The sequence below is a fragment of the Lutzomyia longipalpis genome, chromosome 4 (genome assembly GCF_024334085.1).
Source record: "Lutzomyia longipalpis isolate SR_M1_2022 chromosome 4, ASM2433408v1".
Taxonomy (NCBI): Eukaryota; Metazoa; Arthropoda; class Insecta; order Diptera; family Psychodidae; genus Lutzomyia; species Lutzomyia longipalpis.
In genome coordinates, this window is record NC_074710.1 from 20,438,928 (window position 1) to 20,458,254 (window position 19,327).

Here is a 19,327-nt window from a genome sequence, read left to right on the forward strand (position 1 = left end):
TCTCTCTCAATGTGTGTTGGAAAAGCTTGTTGCTAGAAAATAGTTTTCCCACCACCCCCGCACATAAACTTTATTACTTTTAGGATATTATTCTCACTTATTAAAGATTAAAGAGCTGGAAGTTTTTCCTTCTTGATAAAACATTGTGATTTATGTGGGAAATTGATTTTTCTTCTTTTGAGAGATTTCTCTGAGGATTTTCTTTTGAAAAATTTTTTCTCTTAAATTTTCTGCTAATTTTTAACAAGAAAATTTTAATGAATGACGTTTACGTAGTTCCCTTTCAATTTTTCTAGGTTTCTGATTTTGAGCCTTAAAAAAAATCTGAGAGCTGCATTATTCTTAATTTTTTCACAACTTCAGGGGTGATCAAAATTCACCAAAGGATTGATTTATTTGGTGTATTTATTTATTTTATTTTAAAATAAAAAAGGGTAAATTGACTTTCAAAAAACAGTCAAAGAAATTTTAAGAGAAAAAAAACTTTTAAAAGAAAATTCTCTGGAAATCTCTCAAAAAAAGAAAAAGATGAAAATCAATTTCCCACATAAATCACAATGTTTTATCAAAAAGGAAAAACTTCCAACTATTAATTTTTAAGTTATTATATTAAATTTTTCAATAATTGTATTATTTTTGGCATAAATTGGTCATTTTTTTATCCCATTACATTTAAACATTTAAAACATGCGCGCTAATGTTTCATTGCTTTGAAAAATGTTTCAAACATTATTAGTCAAAAAATCATTGTCAAAGCATTAACATGAATGGATTGAAAGAGAAAAAAATCACAATGATAAAATCATTGAGCATATTTTTAGATGAATCTTCTCTGTTTTTCTAGCTGCTCTCAGCTATTTAAGGAAATCTAAATTTTCCAAATATCGCCATGAAAATTAGTGAAAGAAAAATCTGTCTCCCACTTCTTCCACCTAAGATTCAATCTAAAAAGGACCTAAAACCAAACCACCCCTACTGGAAGAAACAGAATTTGCTTAGTTGCTGAAAGAGCTAAATATGGAAGCAAACCACCCCCTCTAAAATATGCTTCAGAGAAAACATTCTACATAAAGCTGAGAGAGAGAGAGTCCCAAGTGAGGATTGTGAATTTTCCCGTTTTTGGTATAAGAAGAAGAAAATTCACGGCACACGTTGCATCTTCTGCACATAAGGTGCAATTTATGATGCCTTAGCGGGGGTGGGACCCACTTCGTCTTTCTCTCTCCCTCCGGCTCAAGAGCATTTTGTACTTTAATTTCCAAAAGCACCCTCTCGTGGAGGAGATGTTGTTTGAAGACGCTGCAAATATTTACCGAGGAATGATATTGAATTTGTTCTACAGAGAACCACCCCCACACCCTCAACCCCATAGCTACCCCCGGTAAGACATCACTCTTACGGAGGTTTACTCCACACACACACCGAGCAAGATGAGGCCGAAGCATTTCTGCGGCTTTTCTTTTTCACCACCACCCACCCCCCGGCGTGTACAAAAGGGGAGGTGGGGGTTGGTGTGTGTGTGTACGGGGGAGTTTTCTGCCAGACACGGCATAAGATGAAAAATCGTCTCATGCAATAAAGTTTGAGATGAAACAGAAGTTTTCGAGGGTGGTTTTATGCGAGTGTGTTTACCACCACCCACCCCCCCCCTCCCGCGCCCTGTGCAGCATGAGGATGCTTTTCCACTCATAAACAAATATTTTCTCACAGAGAAATTCATCTTTGTTGGATAAACCAAGGAAAAGGGAGGAAAAGAGATAAATTCATATTCCTTTCGTTGCGCGGAGATTTCTGTGACAATTACTTCGTGTGATGATACGATAGGAAAAAGCGGGATGAGAAAAAAATACGGGATGCTTCGGAAGAAGGGAGAAACGTGCAGAAGGTAAAAAAAACTCGGCGCTACCCCTGAAGATGCGAAGAAAAAAAAACGCCGTAATCTGAGGGTTGAACGCTACTACCCCTTGGGCAAGAAGAACATCCTGTGAGAATTTTTGGGAATTAGAGGGGACCCATCGAGCACACCTTTAGCCAAATGGACAAATGGACCGTATATATGTATGAGGGAAGGTGAAGAAAAGAGGGTCGAGAAAAGTCGTTAGACATCATCAAATCCGCATAGGCAGACGCTGTTATTAACCCGAGGAAGAAGAAAAAGAAAACAGTGAGAGATCCTCTTTCACATCACCTTTCGAGGCCTCACCACGCGATTCGCTCGTGGATTCTCAAATGGGACGAACGGTCAACCCGGGAATGCCATCTCCAGGTGTACCCTATTTGACCTTCGTTCCCTTTCAACAGTGTCAGCCCAAAAAATGTACTTTATTATTTACCTTAATTGCACTAATGAGGTGAATTAAGGGCAAACATTAGCAATAGGACTAAAGGGACGTTTTCGATGTTTTTGTCCCATAAATGGTTATTGAAAATTATTAATTTTCCATAATGTACTTGGACCTAGAACCAGGGGTAGATTCTGATAAAATCTTTTCTTTTCTTTTCTAACAACTGAAAAGTCGCTGTAAGATTTTGACAAATGGATGTTTTTAAATCGTTCTATTGTTGTTCTAGAAAAGAAAAACAAAGAATTTGTTATTCAGGAAAATAGTCAGAAAGATCTCTGAAGAGGCCTGGAAAAGTAATTTTTCTTCAAAAATAAGATCAAAGGTAGAAGAAAATTTTAAAATCTTATAATATTTTTCCCGGAATACCAAAAATCTTATAACTGACGAATTGTAAGAAAAGAAAATATTTTTATCATAATCTACCCCACTAATCTAGAACTATGGAATGATAGTTCCTGAACATTTTACAATCACAAGAAGACCTTCTACAGGACACACGGGATCTTATTTGATATCAAACGAACCCTAAAGATTATTTTTAATGCATTTTGCCCTCTTGATTCCTTAAGGTTCTTAAAGGGTTAAGGTGTTGTTAAATTTCGTCTAACTCAGTTTATCTTAAAAATTTATTACATTGAAAATAAATCCGACAACTCAAATAATTTTAATTCAATCTTGAATTAATTTTTTTTTAAATTTTTCTTTTTCTTACTTTAAAACCTTCAAAGTTGTTTAATCGGTTTAATAAACCGTTTAAGGGAGAAAGTCAGGTACCACCCGCTGTGACCATTTCCCCTCCCCCCCCCCCTAAATGCACCTACACACGTCTTTTCATTGCAAATGTTGCACACAAAAAGCCAATGCTAAAATATGCTACATAGAATGAGAAACATGCTGTGTGTCAATTCGGAAGTGACCATAAATTTTTTACCACCATTGACTTGTTAGACATTTCCGGTGAACATGGCGAGAAGCTCGTTGCTGCAACTTTTCCCCGCATATGTCGGTAATGTTCCATTACATAATTTTTCCCCGCATGCACTCGACTTTTCTTCCCTATCTTGCTCTTTCTCTCTCGCTCTTTCCCCATTGTTGCCACCCTTGGCGTCCTCAGCGATACGTCCCCAAATGCCCGCCACTTACCCCCATGGAGCAAGGGGAGGGCGAGCACACAAGTGAAAATCCCGAAGGCTCTTTCACTCATTTAAATAACAAGTTGGGGGCATTTTGGTCGCAACAATAGTGGCTCGTGGTATATTGCACAAGAAGGAGTATTATATGTGTACGAATTGATGTGAATATACATATGTACATACAGAGGACGTATGGAGAGCCCGAGAATGGAAGGTTTGAACTTGAGAAGTTGAGTTGGGTGGGGGTGGGGGGGGGTGGATGACCATCAAAGAAACATGGAAAATGGGAATTTATTCATGCCACAGGAATATATTGGTATGGAGTTTAACTCCTGGAGGGTATAAACTGGTCAAGTGGGTGATATATTCATTTGGTTAGCCACGGCTGTGAACCTCTTTCCCCCAAGCAACACTAATAAAATCCCCCCTCAACCAACCCCTTTTGAGTGCAATAGGGAAAATATACATTTTAGGCTCAGAGTTGGAAAAGTTTTAAATATTAAAATGGGTAAGTACGATGAAAGATTTAATTGCGATTTTATTGTAAAGAGAAAGAAAATTGTTTAAAATTCGTTTAGAAGGAGTTTATTCATTTGAGCATGTACATAGTTGTAACCTTCTTTTATGAAACAGTAAAGAAACAAAAATCACCAAACAAATTTTACCGTTTTTTTTTTTCAGTGAGATTAGCTGGGAAAAATTGACAAAGATTTACCCTAAAATGCACGCAATTACGTCATTATTCTGTTTTTTTTTGTTTATTTAAATAAGTGAAACATGCGCGATAATGTTTCACTGGTTCCTCAATAATGTTACATTGTCAAAAATCATTGATGAAACATTTATGGAAATGTTTCATTTGTTTAACGGAGATGCATTAAATCTAGGGCTGACAACTCTCTTTACAATGATTCAGAGATTTTACCTCTTTCTTAAATTTTTAATTAGCTTCAATATTAAAAACTTGGTCAAGCAGTGGATCTAGGAATTAATTTTTTAACATTTATTTTTTTCTTTTTTATTAATAAAAATTAATTGAAAGAAAAAATCAGTTTTATTCTTTCTTCATGTCTTTTTAAATATGTTATGTAAAACATATTTGAAACTTCAACGCTAATGTTTCATGAATGTATTTTGACCAAATAATTTGGAAATATTCCTTAAAACTTTCTCAATTCAGGATTGTTTAATATAAAAAATTTACAAAAATATTAAATGAATAAATAAGAAATGTAAAATAATCTTTAATCGCATATTTCTATCTTCTAATCTATTTAAATACATGAAATATTTACGATAACGTTTCATCGATGTATTTTAACGAGTTGATTTGGAAATATGCCTCAAAATTTTTCAGTTTAGCTTTGCTTAAAAAAATAAATATAAAATAAATTTTAATCATATTCTTTATCTTTCTTATCTATTTTAAATATGTACATGAAACATTCACGCTAATGTTTCCTTGATGTGTGAAATGTCCTTACAAATTCTCAACTTATAATTGTTTTCTAATGAAAATTTTCCATTTTCCCGGCAAAAAAATTACTTTCTGCTGAATTTTTAAGCCCTTGTACGAATCTACCCTTGTATGAATCTTTTAGCCCCACAGCAGGACCTGAAACTACACTGATAAAAATGACTAAAAACATTTTTATAGTCTGAAATTTACACTCTTTTTATTTTTAATTTTGCACCTAACTCTTTATTTTATTCTCATTGCAAAAGCAATTCCTTCTTCGTATTTAGGCCCCAATAATTCGTTTTAACAGAAGAAAATCAATTCCATCAACCCTTTAAGCGTGATCTATGTTTAAATTAATTTTCTCAACTCTGTGTCTGTTCTCGATTTCTCGTGTGCAGTTGGGAAAACTTCCTTTTACCCACAATAGTTTGAATGGAAAATTTTCTGGTGTTTGACATTTTAAAATAGACCATGAGGAAGACAAATTGCAAAGTCAACCACTTTGGCATCTTTCTCAGAGGCGCGCACAAACCCTCCCTCGACAAATGGCTCCGAAAAAAAAAAACCTTTTGTCGGGAGGAAATGAAGAAAAATACCCAACCACCCACAAAATTGTGGATGACACTGACATTGTGTGCCCCGAAGATCTTCTTCTTGGTGGCATTTCAAGGAGTAGGTACTCCACTCCACATAGAGAGCAAACTCATACGATGAATTTGCATGAATCCAATGCAAAAAGGAGTTCGTCTTTGGAGGAGATTGACCAAAGTTGAATATTTCATTGGTCCCCTTTTCCTTTTGTTCTGCACACTCGAGAGTTTCTCATCGTCTTCAAAATGTAAAACCCTCCGTCGTATAATTTAACCCCTTTCACAGAGAAAGGAAACTCGTTTCGTGTATTTTATTTACACCATACATCCCAAACCTCCTGTTTTTCAGTCAAGCAGAGGTCAGTTTTGTGAACACCTGGGATTCAAGACGACCACTCCACAAATTATTCTCTATATGTAGGATCTATCCAAGGTTTAGCCTCAAGATGTGCTGAGAAGAGTAAATGGATGGAGTTCAATAATAAAAAAAAGGAATCCCTTCGCAAATGTGTACAGATGTTTTATGTTTTTGTACAAAATGTTTCCTATTTTGCAATACACATCGACTTTTTGCTCCAATTGCGGAAGATGGGGACATGTGAACCCTTTAGAATGTGGATGATGGTCAAATTGGAGCAACACTCTAAATGTCATTTCAAAGATACTGGGTGAAATTCACTAATCAGACAGACTTAAGATTTCTTAAGAAAAACCTAAGATTTCTTACGATTCCTTAACAAGAAACTAAAGATTTCCAAAGAAAAATTAAAACTTTTACGTTTTTTTGAACGAAACTTAATATTTCTTCAAATAGTTTGAATCGAGAAAAATACACATTTTTATGATTTTTTTCTGATCGCCTTCGGGCATTAAAGTTTGTTAAAATCATAAAAAATATGCACTTAGCTCAATTTACTTTAAAAAAATATTAAGTTTCCCTAAAGAAAACTTAAAAATCTTAAATTTTTCTTAGGAAATTTCAAGTTTTTTTCTTAAAGAATCTTAAGAAAACTTATCTATGTGAACTTAAGGCATTCTTCAGAAAACTTAATGAATTTAAAGAAAACTTTAAGAATCATAAGAAAACTTAAGACATTCTTCAGAAAACTAAGAAAACATTAAAAGCTTTACTTTCTGTGCATTTTTTTTAAAAATTCTGGTATGGAGAATATTTTTTCTAGCTTTGAATAGAATAGAATAAATTCAATATTTCTCTCTCAGTTTCTTTTAATGTGAAAGACCCAATAAAGGGAAAAATTAGGTAAATTATTCTCATTTCCCAGAAAATGCTTTAAGAAGATGAATTTATATCGTTTGACCAATTTTAACCCTTTCACAACCACCTGAAATATTAAAGTATTGATGATTCTTTTTTTTTTTTCAACGTAAAATCTTATTCCTTTGGGTACTGAAGATTCATTCAGAGAACTTTTCTTCGTGGAAATGTGTTCTATGTAGCTTTCTCTTTAACTCACTCCCACTCGTCTCTCTCTCTCTCTCTCTGAATGAAAGGGTTAAATGGAAAACTTTCACAAAAACTCAATACTTTTCACCTGACACGTTAGAAAAATCACTTCTCCTTGATTTTTCTCCCTGCACAAATGGTGAAGTATTTGAGGTGAAAATAAACTTCCTCATCTAAATCTACTCTGAAGGAGCAATTCGTGAAGATTCATGAGAAGTGTTCTTTAAATGCATAAATTGAAAGTCACTATCTTGATTTTAATTTATTTTCTCACAGACTTTTCTCTCCACACACCACCAATACTCATTTTCTCCTCTTACTCCTGGAAAATAACTTTTTAGACTTTTTTTTGGTGGGAAGAAAATTTCCACGCAAAGAATAAAAGGCAAAAGAAGATAAATTTTCCCTTCAATTTGCTTTAAAATCATCTTTAATTGATCAAAAGGTCGTTTTTAAATCCGGAATTATGTTTCTGCTAAATAAGGAAAGAAAAAACATGTTTCATTTAAAAAAAAATCCGTTGAAACTGGTTGTCGAACTATCCAAAATGTTGCTCAAAGATTGACCCTCCTGAACCACTTTCAATTGAGGCCACACATAAGAAGATCTCACGCTGCAGCATCCCTCGAGGGGTTACTTACCTAGAAGTTGATCAACTAGTTTTCCGTGGAGATTCGGCACATAAATCACATCACAAAAATTCCCGGGGCTTCGAAATCTATCTCTGGGAAAATCCCAATGAGAAATGTGGGTCAAAGTGAAAGTGTCAGAAAATGAGTGAGATTTTGTATTTTTAACCGCCAACTCCAAAGGAGAAAAAAAAAGAAGAAATCAAACAAACATCCTCCTGGCATGTAGCCAAGTGTGGCAGGAATAATTTGAGAAGAGGCCACAACCAACCGGAAAGGTCCCAAGAATTAAAACTAATCGCGTGCCGTGATCTCTGGATGGGACAGTAATTCTTGTTTTGAAGAGGATTCACCCCTCAATGAATTAAAATTCGTGTCGTCCCATTTGGGAATGGGCGCCGCACGTGGATGCGTTGCAACTCAAGAGGGGTGACAGGGCCACGGGACACACGTGTGGGTTACCTTATAGGTACTCATTGTTGGCACTTTTCCCTCCCTTTACCTGTGACTAAACGTTTTGAGAGAGAAGGTTTTTGGGTCTTATTGGATTAATTTCTTCTGCGGAATTTAAACGTTTGAAAATTTAAATATACCTTCGTGCATTAACCCTTTCGCAACAATACAGGGTTCCATGTACATTTATAAGCTATGTTTTTGCTGTGAAAACATAAATACATATCTCGTTATGACTGGTTTTGAACCACAAAAGAACCTCAGTAATAATTCTCAGAATAAATCAATAGAATTTGTCTCAATGTTCTATTGAATTTTATTCATTCATTCATCATTTCTCCGTATAATATAATTTCTGTTTTCAACGTAAATCTCTCTATTTATTAATAAATGTTCATGCTAGAATAAAAATAAATTTAGCTGGAAATTAAACTAAAACAAGAATTTAATTTAAATTCTAATTCTTTGAAAATAAACGACTTTTAGTTTTTTTCTTACTGTTTTCGTTAAAAATAATATAAAAAGGAGGTTATTCATATTGTGTAGGGAAGAGCGGGGCTAATAAAGTCACTTAAGGGTTTAGAAAAAGCCTAAAATATCATATTTCCTAGCTAGATAGGACAAAATGATCTGAGAAAGAGTTATACATTTAGCTTTATCCATTTGGGAAATATGATATTTTGAGCTTTTTCTAAACTCTTAAGTGACTTTTTTAACTCTGCACTCCCCTATTGTATAAATCATGTCATACATACATTTATGTATACACTGCTGGATAAATAAAGCATCTAGATGTTCAAAATTGAACAATTTCATTCAAACTACATTGACTACATATACAATTATCCATTAGCATTTTAACACCTGTCAATCGCAGGTAAACTGTCATTTTGATAGCTGTCAACCGTCGAGTTTTAATAATTTTTTTTATTAATATTTCAAAGTGAAGGGAAAAAGATAGTTGTGGAATGTTAAATTTCATACAAATTAGTGCTAAATTTTTTTTTAATAATAATTATAATACGTATAATAAAATTATACTTGCCAACATACATTGACTCAATATTGACCTAAATTTTGTTTACTGGGATGAGAAATTTAAGTAAATATCCTCGCTGGAATTTCTCAAAAAATCCGCTTTTCATGTCCATCAACTTCGTCTGTATATGCGGGCATTGTAGGTATCTCGTAAATAGAGATGAGTCCTTGGGGCAGTTGGTAGCGTGTGAGATAAACAAATGTCCCAAAGCACACAATATATAATCCAAAAATATTTTCTCACTGCATTTGGGGTCTTTGTACAGTCAACAATTGGAGATATTTTCATAACTACAATACAAAATTCACCCACCCACTTACAATTCTCCTCTGAGGATGATTTTGTACACCGGTTCTGGTAGAAAACTTCCATTCACTGCGCAAAATTTTGGACGTGTGTGTGTGAAAATTCTTTGGGTTTTCCGCAATTAATTGTGTACCTATATGTATGTGTTTTGCCCCAGCACGCGTGGAATTCTGACGGGTTGAACACCACTGACCCTTGAGGAATTTAATGAAAAAGTTATATTATGCTCCCCGAAAGATGCAGAATTTCTTTGGTATTTCCCATCCGCAGTTGTGTTGGAATTTTAATTTATATTCTCCATGGGGATTTTCTAACGGGGAGGCTGCTGCCAAGCAAAAACAAGATGCGGCAATACCTCATTCGTGGCTCAATTGCATCATTTTCCGCATCGTCTTTTTCCCAACACACACACACATAAACATAGTGCCTAAAAATAGGTAGCACACACGACTGATTATCCCGTGCCAAATGGACTTCTTCTCTTTTTCTTGTCTTCCACCGAAATGCAAATTGTTTTCTCGTCTCTCAATGGTTTTTATGGTGATTAAAAATTTCAATTTAATGCTGTTCCACCTTTTTGAGTGCTAAATCATTGTGTCTTGTTAATTAATTATAACAATTATATACATACATAATGCGCGATATATAGTAAATTAAGAAAAGGAGGCAAATTGGGGGTGAAATTATTTTTTTTCTCTTCTTCTTCATTTAACTATGTATTCAATGCATTATTGTTCAGTTTTATATGCAGCCCACAGAGGCAAATGCATCCTGGAAAGGTTTGAAATGCAAATCCAGGTGAAAAAGCACCGCATGTGTTTTTCTGTGTACACCACCCCCGCCTACGTACCCCCCAGAATGACGCCAAAAACCCTTCGTGCTAGTCAAAAGGCAAACTCTAAATAAACCAACTTCAATTAGTTGGGGCAATGTTGGTGTTTGGAATGTTTTTCTGCGGGGGTTCCGGTTGAAATGGAGTGTGTGTTATGTACAAAATGAAGCATAGAAAATGCAGATTAAAGTCAGGTGTAAGACTCAAATGGCATGTGTATGTGTGGATTATTAAATATGCACTCTAAATGCTGCACAAGAGTCATGTCTTCAAATCTCACAAATTCATTCAGAATTTCAAGGCAAATCCCCGGGATTTTCTATATAAGATTACCTACTTATATACTATCTACATGTGCAATCATTTTGAATTGACATATTTATTTGTTTGTTAATTCATATTTTAGAGGAACTCAAAAGCTCCCAATTTTGATCTTAAAATTATTAATTTAAATAATTGTCACGTTGTATGTTTGACTTGACGTTTGATAGCTCTCTAAACTCATAGAGACAGCTGTCAACATTTACGTAATTGATTGATAAACTATATTTATTATTTTTGCAAATGTTATTTAATTAGGGATTCCAAAAAAATCATAATTTTATAGGTATGTACTTAATTGTTAAATAATTTAAATTGACTGGAGTGATATAAAAAAAATCATTTTATTGATAGAGTAGGTTTTCGAAATGTAATTATTTAATTAATTTTCTAATTAATAATGTTTTGGCTTTAAACACCCATACCAATTAGAAGTGTGGCAAATAATTTTTCATAAAGTACATAGGTCTGCATAGATGGTCCAATATTGATCAATCTGATTGAGACAATAATTGCTCAATTGTACATCAATCATTGAAAATCCATGTTTGCGCATGGAGACTGATTGAGAAGAAATTGAGTGAGAATTGAGTGTTTATTAAATTGGTAATAAAAAAAATTAATATATAGTTCAATTAAACTAACTAATAAATAGTTTAATTTGATAATTTGATAAACAATATATTGTCAATTGATTAATCAAAATTGCTTGAGTTAAAATTGACTCAATATTCAATCAATATTAAGTCTTCCTCTTGGATCAATTATTGAGCAATCAATATTGATCTGAGATTAATTAATTTTTGAGAAATAATTTATCAATGGATTGACTGACTCAATTGATTTATCAATTTTTGATTAATATTTGATCAATCTGCTTCATTCAATTGTGATTGAGCATTTGTTGGCTTAATCATTTGTTAATAGATTGTCAATTGATCAGTGAGAATTTAAGTCTTTCTTTTGGATCAATTATTGAGCAATCAGAATTAATCTGAGATTGATCAATCCGATTGATTAAACCGTAGAGTCAAAATTTCAGGTGCTACCAGGCGTCCCCATCTAGATATCTATCTAACTTTGAATTATTCATGGGATTTTAATCCATACGATTCAGAGAATGACTTTTCATTAAAATCTCTAAATCTCACACCAGCAATATCTTTAAATTCTCCTGGAATTCTCCTTTCCAATTTTCTTATAAATAATCCTCAAATTAATCGTTTTGCGTTCAAATTTGAAGCTTTCTCCTACTAATTTATAATGTTCCAAAGCCCATGAGAGCTTCACATATTAATTCCTTTTAAGAGCTTTTAATATGAAATTGTGTTATTTTAGTGTCAAAACAATATATTGTAATTTACGAGAAGCTTCGCAAGTATTAACACTACTTTCCTTTCTAATTAATATTTATCAGAAGCAACTTTCAAAGTTCATAAAAGATTGTTTATGTACACTGAAAAGATCTCTTGAATCTTGCACAAAATCAATCGTTATTGCAATAATAAGTTCAAACTACGATGAAAACTTTCCTTTCTTTGATTTCCTTTGGGAAGATAATAGGAGAATTTTCCCGGGCAAAAGGCTCTGTGTTGAAAAGTTTCTTCGTCAATTTTTGCATTCAACAAAAGTGCAAAATAAGCTTCTCTCTGGAAGCTCTGAATGAGAGCTTTTGTGGGTGAAAAGTTTCGTTGAGGAGTAAGCTGTAGTGTGGAGAAGTTTTGGATGTCTGCGTGCCTTTTATCTCATCTCTGAATGTGAAGAAGTTTTTTTTTAGGCGCGTGCAAAAATTCCCCGCGAAAGCTCCTGAATCTCCCCTCTGGGGGTGTCATCACCTCCGTGTGGATTTTGCTAATTAACTTCCCCTTTTTTTTTGCACACGAGTTTGCACCATCCCTTTGGGGGCCATTCGTCGTACGCGAATGTTTTATGACGGAGGGGGTGGTAGCCGCGCATCGTAAAGAAAATTTGAGCGAGTTATTTTGCATTTGAGAATGCCTCATCATCCGGAAAAGCTAATCAAGGGGTATTTGGTGAATTTTTCATCAGCTAAACCATCTTGTTGACACCCAATTTGATGGGCATGTGGTGTACCACAGTCCGGAAGGATTTTCTCTTTGGTGGTGCAAATAAATCTCTAAACACACCCCCTCGGTCAGAGAGAGGGGGAGAGATCTATGAATATTAACAACCCTCCCCCTCCTCCTGCTTGGGTGCTTTTTGCCCACAAAACCACCCTCGTTGTACCCTTAGAACTCGCACCTTGTGATTTACGGGGATGATTTTCACGAAAAGATACGAATATAAAAAATTAATGTAGAGCAAAATTTCACCTTCTCCGGGTGAAACTTATCTCATTTACTATGGGGCAAAAAAAGAGAAGTATAGAAGATTTTTAGCGGACAAGAAATGGCGTAAGTTTGATCATAAAGACAGGCAACGATGTGGACGAGGGGGGAGGAGCATTAAATGGCTCATTCTTTGTCACCATCTTAGTGGGTGAGTGTGATTGCTTCTTGAAGCACTAAAAGTTCATTAAAACCGTGATTTTGGTTCAATTTTGTGGAATTTATTTGGGAATTTATAATGCGAATGTTAAATGCCGATTTAATTTGAATTTTTGAAACTTTGAAACTTTCACGACAAAGTTTGGAAATTAATGTTTTTCTGTTTTCAGGGATGAATCTTTAGGTTTTTTGCTTAAGCTTTACAGTCATAAAAGCTCTATTAACCCTGAATATTTCAGAAGATTTATCAGGATTAAACTGAAAAAGCTCAGAAAATTTGCACATTTTGTGAAGAAATTGTCCGCCCCTTAATGAACCGAATGTGGGTGCTTTTGTGAATTATTATTAATTTTCAATAAATATTTTTGATTATTTCAAATGTGGGTTGAACCACCAAATAACACAAAATAACAATTCAGGTGAACATCCAAAAATTCTTGGAATAAGTAACAATTGCAATTGTGCAATGTGAGAGACAAACAGAGTGAGAGAGAGCAAAGCAATGAATTTGCGAATCAACTGGCCTAATTAATTGGTAAATAACCACGTGAATTTTCCCTCATCCCCCAAAAAAGCTCCCATGAGGGTTGCCCTCACCAAAGCTCTCCCCCATGTAATTTACTCAACTGGACTAAATTTCATTCAATTCCACTGCAATTGCCTTAATTGCATCAATTGACAAACGACAAAAGGGATCCCATATTCAGCTCTAAAAAATATTTATAAACAATTTCATAATCCCAATTATCCCACCAAGAGTAACAATTTTCGACGAAAAATAAATGCATTTCGAAGGGGGAAAGAACAAAAAGGAAAATTCAAGAAAATTCATTGATTTTCCTTTGGGGAAAATGGAAGGAATTTTTAATTTCAACCCCCATGTACGGAGAAAAGCTCATTTGAAACCAAAAATCGTGAGCTTTTCTCATTTAACAATAAGCATTCCATGCGAGAAAATTCACAATTGACTTGAGAAATTTTTCACCAAGGTGGAAGAAATTTTCCAAAGAATTTTCAAAGTGGAATACTTGAGGAAGAGACCTCTTATTTCCTCTTAGGAAAGAGAGTTTCTCGGAAAAACTTTTAATGACTTTTTGTGTGAAAATCAATTGATGGATTGCTTGAAAAGAAAATAATTTACTTCAAAAATTTTCACCTCAATGACGTGAGCTTTCAGTTCAGAGAGGATGTTTGGGTGTCTAGAATTGCTAAAAGTCAGGCAAGTCAGGTTTCTTTCTTTGAAAGGCAAAAGAAATTATTTTCGGGTAGAATTTATTTGAAAAAAAAAAATAGGAAAGAGAATTTTTAAACGTTATTACAAAACAACGTCAAAACATACATATGTCAAAAATAGAATAAAGTTGTCAAACGTTAAAAAACAAATACTAAATAAATAATAAGAAAATTTAAGGAACATTATAATTAAATTCAAATTTTAAGAAAGAAACGTCAAACGTTAGAAATCTCAAACGTCAAATGTAAAATAACGAAACGTCAAGCATATTAGAATTAAAATCGAATTTTGAAAAAGAAGCGTCAAACAGTAAAGAAAAGAAATATCAAAAGATTAAAGCATTACAAAATAGAAGAAATGTAAATTTTTAAAAATGAATAAACTGGCAAAATGTGCTAATTTGAATACAACAGATAAGCAAAAAGCCTCTTTAATAAAATTCTGACTACGCCTCCGTTTCACCTTCGTTTTTACAAATTAGGTTTTAACTTTAAAAGGATATTTAATTAATATTTTAAATTCTTTCACATAAATTTACTTTTTAAAAAGAATTTTTAGGAAGATTTTTCATGGAAAGTTTTTTTTTATAAATCATTTTAAATTTAGCACATTTTCCTTCCATTTATTGGTCAGTGGTGGGAAAAATTACAGCAAAAATCCTCTTTATAAATTCGACAATCTCACGTTAAATCAGCCAATTTTCCCAATAATTCCCCGGGCATTGTCGATAAATGGGCATGTGCAACAATATTTCACTCATCTTTTCGCTCTATTTAGTGACAAATTGGGCAGCTGGAGGCCCATAGTTGAGCAGGGAAATGGGTGGGGTGGCAATGCAAGCATGAAAGAGGCCCATGGAGTATGTCTTTTTGTTGTCAACCCCTTCACACCGTGCGCAGCGTTCCTCAAATAATTAATTGGTACCAATAAATCACATGGCTCGAGTCCAAGAGTAGCACGGGGGGAACAGCCATTGATGTTGAATCCACTCGTTGGTCTCGAGGGGGTTGATGGGGCACAGGGGTTGGGGGCTGAGGTTCTTTGTTAGTGCGGGGCTTTGGTCATTGTACCTGTCATGTTGCATATTGTTAAATGCAAATATATATGCGAGAAATTACCTTCGAGCGACAATCACTTCACTCACACCAAAAACACAGCAACGCGCAGGGCTTTTGGAAATATGCCTCAGACTCCATATAACATGCTGGACGTTCTTATCTCAAAAGCACTCCCCGAAATTGGTGTACAAATACACATTGTCCGGAATTTTGATGAAAGAATCTATTTTTTTAAAAATATTTTTCTTTACATAAAGTCAAAAAAATCGTTTGTAAAGAGATGTTTCAAAGTTGCCACAGTTATGGATATTTTTTGACAGGTGACAGAAATTAAGATTCTGTCAAATTTTTGACAGATACAAAATAATATAATATTTTTTAATATGACAGACACTTTAATTTGTTTTATTTTTTTACAAGATCTAACTAAAAAATGTTTTGCTCACTACTTTTCCTTAAGTAAGCCTTACTTTTAATTTTTTAAAGAAACTAACTTGCTTTTGACAGCTGTCAGAAATAAAACCTCTGTCAATTTTTTGACAGATATAAAAGTCTATCTAAAACTAAATTTTCCCACTGGTTTTCCTTATAAAATGTTTAGCCTTTGAATTTTTAAATAAGCAAACTTGCTTTTGATAGCTGTGAGAAATTAAAATTCTGTCAAATTGTTGACAGATTCAAAAGTCGTTGTAAAGATCAAATAAAAAATTATTAGCTCACTATTTTTCCTTTTTGAAGCCTTAACTTTTGAATTTTTAAATAAACTAACTTGGGTTTGACAGCTGTCGGTACTAGAAACTGTCAAATTTTGACATATTCTTAAATCTGTTGATTCGTTAATTTTAAACACGGAACAAACCTTTTTTGTTTAATTTATTTCAGTGTAATGTTTTGAGGGTTTTATATTTTTATTTTCTTTTCAAATAAAATAAAATATTATTTTTTTTTAAATATTTTTGTTATCTAATTTATTACTCAGTAGCTTCTATTGCTGAACCTCTGTCGGTTCGAATGAACATTGCATGGCAAATGAAGAAACTCCCATGAGGCATTTTCTTACACTTTTGATACAGAAACTTCTAACGAGATTTTCATTGAATCCTCAAACATAGAACAATCTTCAAAATATTCACGCTACATTCAATGCAAATAGTTCTTAACAAAAACAATACAGAAGTTTTGTGAATCACCCTATTTTCAGCACGGTACATGCGCTTCTTGTTGAAAGTTCATTATCTGTGAGTTGTTTATGTGTTCTTGCTCACAAGGCAAGAGCTTTTTCCCCTCTATGTACCCTTAAATCCCTACTAAAGGGAATGAAATATTCCATCATGTGTTCACTTTTCCACGTGATGGTCCGTCAAAGTTTTTTTTTTCAGAACTCCGGGAAAATCTGATGGGAAAATTCCTGTAGGTACCTCCTTTTATCACACAACTGAAAAGCTCTGAAAATAACAACAAAAAAAGCTCTGCCTGTGCACCAAAAACACATTTGGAGATTAAAGCGACGCTTTGATTCACAATTTTTTTTTCACTCATGCAACATTTTTGCCTCTTTCGGGATTTAATAAAAATTAATCTTCCCATGGCGCAACTTTTGTTGCAGAAAAAAAATTCCATTGATGCCTAGCGCATGAAAATGATTGGTCTGTGAGAAGAGGAGAGATAAAAGCTCTCGTTCTCTATTGTCGAGCTTTAGCGCTGATTGTACATTAAAAAAAATTTGAATGAAAATGAGTTTGTGTGGGTTTTTGAGTTGTATGTATGTAACATTGTGAAAATTTCAGAGACAATGTTGAGGGTAATTCAGCATAGATTTCCGCAAAATTACGTGGGGATGACAAATTGCTGAGAGCAGCAAGAAAATTTAGTATAAATTCCACACTGAAAATTGATTTGATTGCCCACAAAATTAAAAAGCTCCTTCACTATAAAAACTTTGATATTTTCCCGCCATTTTTCCTTCGAATATCAAGTTAATTTTTTTATTTTCTTACTTTCTTACAGGTAAAGGACATTTTCTATTTCTTACTAGAAATTGACGGAAGTGGCTTATTGAAGAAGCTTTTCTCCTCTCTGCACAAAAGGGAGCTCCACTGAGGTTTGCTATATACATATTTATTTTTATTAAACTAAAAAGATAGTTCAAGACAAATTCAAGAAGGACCTTATGCTGCATATAAAATGATTTTCAATAAGTTTGCATAAGTTTATGTGCGTCAAGAAGATTGTTTACCACCACACTGAGACAGGGGTGTAGCCAGGAGTATGTTTCGGGTGTCTAAACATCAATTAAAAACTTTCGCAAGTTAAGATTTTCTTTTGAGGCTTAAATTTATTAAAAATCAATAAAAGAAGGTTTTTCAAATGAAATCAAAATAATATACGTTCAAAAAGCAACGTCAGACGTTTTTTTTTTTTTTAATTTTACAAAAAGAAAACGTTAAATGTTTGAAAATAAACGGTAATCATTAAGAAAAGAAACGTCAAATATTGGGAAAGGTATGTTTTATATTTGAAAAGGAACACCAAACGTTGGGAAAAGGAAGTTAAATGTTTGAAAATATATAGTACGTCAATCGTTAAAAAAAAATAAATAACTGAGACTAATAAATAATGCCAATTAAGACAACGTCAAATATTAGGAAAGAAATGGCAAACGTTACTTAACCACTGTTAAATGTTACAAAAGTAACACAAGACTTCTAAAATAAATGTCAAACACTTAGAACAAATGTCAAATATTCAAAACGAAATGTCAAACGTTAGAAAATAAGCGTCAGGTGTTAATCGTAAGTTTACAATTTTGATACAATAGCCATTAGTAAGCATTCGGAACCTGATTTTTTTTAATTTGAAGTCAATTTTCAATTCTTTTTCAACGTTTCTTTCTATTTTTTTTGTAATATGAAAACACTCCCTTAAATAAATGTCTGATTACGCCCCTGTACGCAGAAGATGGGAAAGTACAAAACCCACCACAAAAAAGCTCAATGAAAAAGCTCCTTCACTGCACAAAGCAGTGAAGTGTGAGAAGACAAAGTGAGTTGAAATGTTGGGGAAATAATAAGGAATCTAGAGAGAGAGGAAAATTTTTGAAATTGTAATATCTCCGACATTGTTAAGCTTTTCCACCCCATATTCTTGTTTGTTTCCTTCTCATATTCACTCCACCCCCTCTTGGAAAACTTGAGAAAAATTTTCAATTGAATGAACATTTCCCTCTCACGAAGTATTCCTTAATGCAATTCCCATATGCAATGTACGTTGGAGGATTTTTCAACAGGGTGTGTCAAAAGAATAGAAGATAAAATAGAAAGATCTTTTTCCTTTAAGTTGAAAGCTTTCTTGTATGATTTTTCTTAATTTAACTTATTTAAATTTTCTTTCAAAAAAATGTCTTAGGAATTTTCCTAAAATTTCAATTTTCAATTATTGAACTTTTCTCAAAACTTTAATTTTTAATTATTGAAAATTTCCTCAATTTCTCAGAATTTTTTCTAAAATTTCCAAATATTTTTTACCATAAAACAAAATATTTATGTATCCCTGTTTACCCCATTTGACGGTACGAAGATTGAACAGAAAAATAAATATCTGCTGCACAATGATAATAAAAATACTTTTACCTCCCTCTTCGTCCTACCATATGAATGTCTTTTCATTTAATTGGTGTAATATACATATAAAGTTTTAAATAGCCATAATAGATGACGTTCAGTGTAGTCATCGTTGTACATAAATCTGGGTTTAAAAGTGAATTTAAAAGCATTTGCAAACACTGCACAAAAATCTGCAAACCTCCCCAAGGAAGAAGAGGGATGAAAAAAAAAGAATAAAAATGGAGATTAAAACCTTTTGTGTAGTGAAGTAGCAAAAGTCAGAGAGATGGAAGTTCAAACCACCCTTCCGGTTACCCCATTTTGACCTCAAAACAAAAAAAAATGAGCAGC

The 19,327-nt window shown here is 33.5% G+C and overlaps 1 protein-coding gene across 24 annotated transcripts in view; it reads left to right on the forward strand.

Moving 5' to 3' along the window:
- Window positions 1–19,327, forward strand: part of LOC129794686 (protein muscleblind) — a 279,292-nt gene that overhangs the window by 168,291 nt on the left and 91,674 nt on the right. The window contains exon 3 of one of the 24 annotated variants that reach the window (XM_055835526.1): window positions 17,382–17,971. The exons of the other annotated variants lie outside the window; for them this stretch is intronic. Within the exon in view, the coding sequence (XP_055691501.1) occupies window positions 17,382–17,474 (93 nt within the window). The 3' untranslated portion in view covers window positions 17,475–17,971. Of the gene's footprint in view, window positions 1–17,381; window positions 17,972–19,327 lie in introns of those variants that run through there. 24 annotated transcript variants of the gene reach the window in all.